Source organism: Bactrocera tryoni, chromosome 2 (assembly GCF_016617805.1).
Source record: "Bactrocera tryoni isolate S06 chromosome 2, CSIRO_BtryS06_freeze2, whole genome shotgun sequence".
Taxonomy (NCBI): Eukaryota; Metazoa; Arthropoda; class Insecta; order Diptera; family Tephritidae; genus Bactrocera; species Bactrocera tryoni.
Genome location: NC_052500.1, coordinates 35,569,091 through 35,572,933, shown reverse-complemented (window position 1 = coordinate 35,572,933; position 3,843 = coordinate 35,569,091). Strand labels below are relative to the sequence as shown.

General features: G+C 40.1%; 1 protein-coding gene across 1 annotated transcript; it reads right to left on the bottom strand.

The window, feature by feature from the left end:
• LOC120767605 (DNA-directed RNA polymerase I subunit RPA2) lies at nt 1-3,843 on the bottom strand. Its single transcript, XM_040093754.1, has 6 exons — nt 3,711-3,843; nt 2,607-3,648; nt 2,091-2,548; nt 1,572-2,029; nt 1,096-1,503; nt 1-1,018 (listed from the first exon to the last, which is right to left on the bottom strand). The coding sequence occupies exons 1-6, from the start codon at nt 3,777-3,779 to the stop codon at nt 85-87; spliced, it is 3,369 nt and encodes a 1,122-aa protein (XP_039949688.1). The 5' UTR covers nt 3,780-3,843; the 3' UTR covers nt 1-84.

Here is a 3,843-nt window from a genome sequence, read left to right as displayed (position 1 = left end):
TTTTATTATTTAAATTTAAGAAATTGTATTATTTATTATAAGACTTTGCTGGACACACACAATTTTATACATAATCATTAAACATTAGATAGTCATCAACTTAAATCTCGCATTAATGTTTACCGAACTTAGCTCGGTAACTAAATATTTGAAAGAAAATGGTATTTCAATGTATCCCACAGCGGCGCCATTACCGCACAAGCGGCATGTGTCCGGCATCGATTGCAATTTACCAGTCTCTGTGCGCTTAATAATCTTCTTCAGCGGTGCTAATATACTGCCACATTTGCTACACACTAATGTATGCGTTTTATCAGAGTTGTGGAAGAGCCGATCTTGAAGCAGAAAGGCGGCGCCATGTGATATTAAGGCGTCGCGTTCCATCTCACCGAAACGTACACCACCACCACGTTTGCGACCCTTTATGGGCTGTTGTGTTATGGCATCGACGGGACCGGTTGAACGTACCTGCCACTTGTCGAACACCATGTGACGCAGCCGCTGATAATGTACCACGCCAAAGAAGATGTCTGCCGTCATTTCACGGCCATCTACGCCGGAGTAAAGGCGTTCCGTGCCGTAGTAATTATAACCACCGGCCTCTAGTAAACGCCCAAAATAATCGATGGCGGTATGTTTCTCTGAAAAGCGGAATGGTGTTGCATCGTGTACTAGACCATGCAAGGCAGCACTTTTGCCCGCCATTGTTTCGATCATCATAGCTATTGTCATACGCGATGGGAAACCGTGAGGGTTGAAAACAATGTCTGGTATAAGCCCGGTTTCACTGAATGGCAAATCTTCGGCCGGAAAACGTTGGGAACAGATGCCTTTTTGTCCAGCACGTGAAGCGAATTTGTCTCCTATTGTGGGCGGACGTGCTATGCGTAGTGTCACGCATACCATACGGCGTGCGTTCACCTTAAAACTACCACAATAGCGTACGCTATCCACAACACAATCTTCCTTTTCGTCTAATTTTACCACTTTATATGTGGAGGTGTCAGCGTCAAAGTAACTATATTTAGTAACACAAAAAAAAAAATGTTTATACAAAAGCATACTTGTGTATATGGCATATTTCATGGTATTTACCAGTAAAAAGGGCAACCATGCCAAAGTTTTGTACCAGCATGTGGCAAACCGTCATTGTCCAACATCTTATTCAATTCTGGCAGATGTGGACTACGCGCAAAATAACTTGCACCATCTAATTCGATGAATTTTGATTTATATATGCTGCCATAAGCGAAGCCACGCTCATGTGCAGACTTGTTTATTATCATGGCATCCTCCATATCGTACCCGGTATATGAAATAACTGCCACTATAGCGTTTGTGCCCATGGCAAAGTCATCGAGTTGAACATTGTCGTGATGCACTGGTCGGAAGAGCGGTGTTGTGGGCGTTTGCAAGCGGTACAACTTGTTAGCAGCTTGTTTGGGCCAGTTGAGGCATGGTGTGCCCATAGTTTGCTTACCCATCTGGCACTGATACATATTTCTGCGAATTTATTTCAATAAATTATATGTTTTCTGATTATCATGTTTCATTTTAACATCAAAACCTACCTCGGCGATTGGTTGTAGTCCGGCATTGGTATTAGATTTGCCAAGTTGCTAAGAAATTCGGTCTTGGACAATTCCATATGTGTTGTGAAGCCTGGATAAAATTCTTTCAAATCAATGGCAATATCCATGTACACTTGCTCAAGCGAGCCAATGTATTCAATTTTTCCAAGCGCTAAATTTTTCACTGGACGCATTAAGCGTGCTGGTCCAACAAAAAGAAATAAACCTGGAAACTGACCCTTAGCTTTATAAGGTATGTATGCTATTTCCATCATTTCAGGTAAATGCCCTTCTATCTTCAACAAACGTAGCTTATTCACTATTTTATCTGCATCTGCTTGACGAATGTACCCTAATAGTTTTCCTTCCAGGAATACTACAAATAACTTGGCATTCGAATCGTAGACTTCCGAGTCCAGAGGTATCATGCCCATTTCTATTAAATATTTTGGTATAGCCTATAAGATACATTATCAAAAAATGTAATAATAGTTGTTATCTGCAGCAGAATATACAAACCATAATTAGCTCTTTTTTCGGTATGCGTGATATGCGACAAGATACAGTCAAGTGATTGAGCAAACCACAAGGCGCCCCATCAGGCGTATGGACTGGACAAATGTAGCCCCAAGCATCCGGTAGCAATTGACGTGCTTCGGTTGTACGCATTGTGGTAAAGTATGAACCACGATGTACTGCACGAAAATGTGACATGTAACGAATGCGATTGATATTTTCTGCCATCACAACCAAACCAGAATTCTGCATTAGACCCAAACCAGAACGCGAGGGCGCATTACCGGTGGCGAGGAAGGATTCCATGGCGTGCGAAACGCCACCTGCATTTCGTAAACAATTTGTTAGCAGAGTTGGAGTTATAAGCGCGTCTGGGGTTTCTAATCGTCGAAGTAAATATTTTTTCGCATATTGTAGCCATAGTTCGATACGATCAGCTAAAAATTTCTGATACAAGTGACCTAAAATGTGAAAAAATATAAATATTACGGTAATTTAGAAAAACTATATAATATTTACCGGAAAGTAAAACCTCTTGCATCATTACGGAATCTACATTTTCGATTTTATAGTTTCCTTGTGCACATTGAAACAATTTTTGCACCATAAATACTAACATATCGAACTTTTCTCTATGTGTTTCCAGATGTATGAGTATTCTTTCATTTAGAATGAAGTCAGTAACATCTGCATCGGTTTTCCATTCTGGCACTTCAGGGAATTTTGAACGGAAAATCTTTCCTAAATATGATTTGCAATCTTTATGAGTATGCAGACCCTCACCGTGGACATCTCTAAGCATTGTCTGCACACATGATACATAATACTGGTCTTTTTCATAACCGCGTACTAGATGGCGGTAAATCTGTTCATCAGTAAAATCCACCAAACAGCGTAATATAAGACATATCGGTATATATGACATCATTTTCATTTGAGAAAACATCAGTTTAGCAGTTCCGTTGTTGAGAAAATGTAATACATTGTTATAAGAGGTCTCATCTTCCCGCACTGTGCGCACCATTATGCCAATTTCACTAAAATTTGCACCACGATCCTTCCATGAGGAACGTTTCACTGCGATCGGGTAATTGCGCCTACTCATCAATAGCATACGAATAATTCGTTCATTGCCTTTTATAATAAATATTCCTCCCCATTCAGTATCGTGTTCGCCATGTTTTACCATTTCCTCGGGTTTGAGTGAACCGATATTACACGCACTAGACTTAAGCATTATAGGTACCTCACCGAGTTCGACATCTATTGGTGCCTTCTCCAAACCGCTAACTGTCCATCCAACACGCACAGTGCACATACCCATGTATGAGGTATGCAATTGTCTTGACTCGGTTGGGTATGTCAAACGATTTTTTACATCTATCACAGCCATAGGCACTTGTGGACGCGCAATTCGTATACTTTCTATCCGGAGTTCTATTTGTTCGCCCGCTGGTGTTTTGAAGCTAACTGGAGTCATATACTTTGCACAATTTGCCAAGCCATCGGTTAACATTTCATTGAAGGAATTTAAATGTGGTGCTCCAAAATTTTCCAAATGCTAATCGGAAATGAGAGAAATGTAGTTACAAGTCCCATGAAAAGCAATGCAAAGAAACACACCTCATTTAGTTTATCCGGGAATTTTTTGAAGTCGGGACGACTATTTGTTAATGTCGGATATAATTTCATTTTAAAGCGCTTTATTTAAGTGTTAAAATCAAAAAAATTACAATTAAAATTAATAACAAACGTG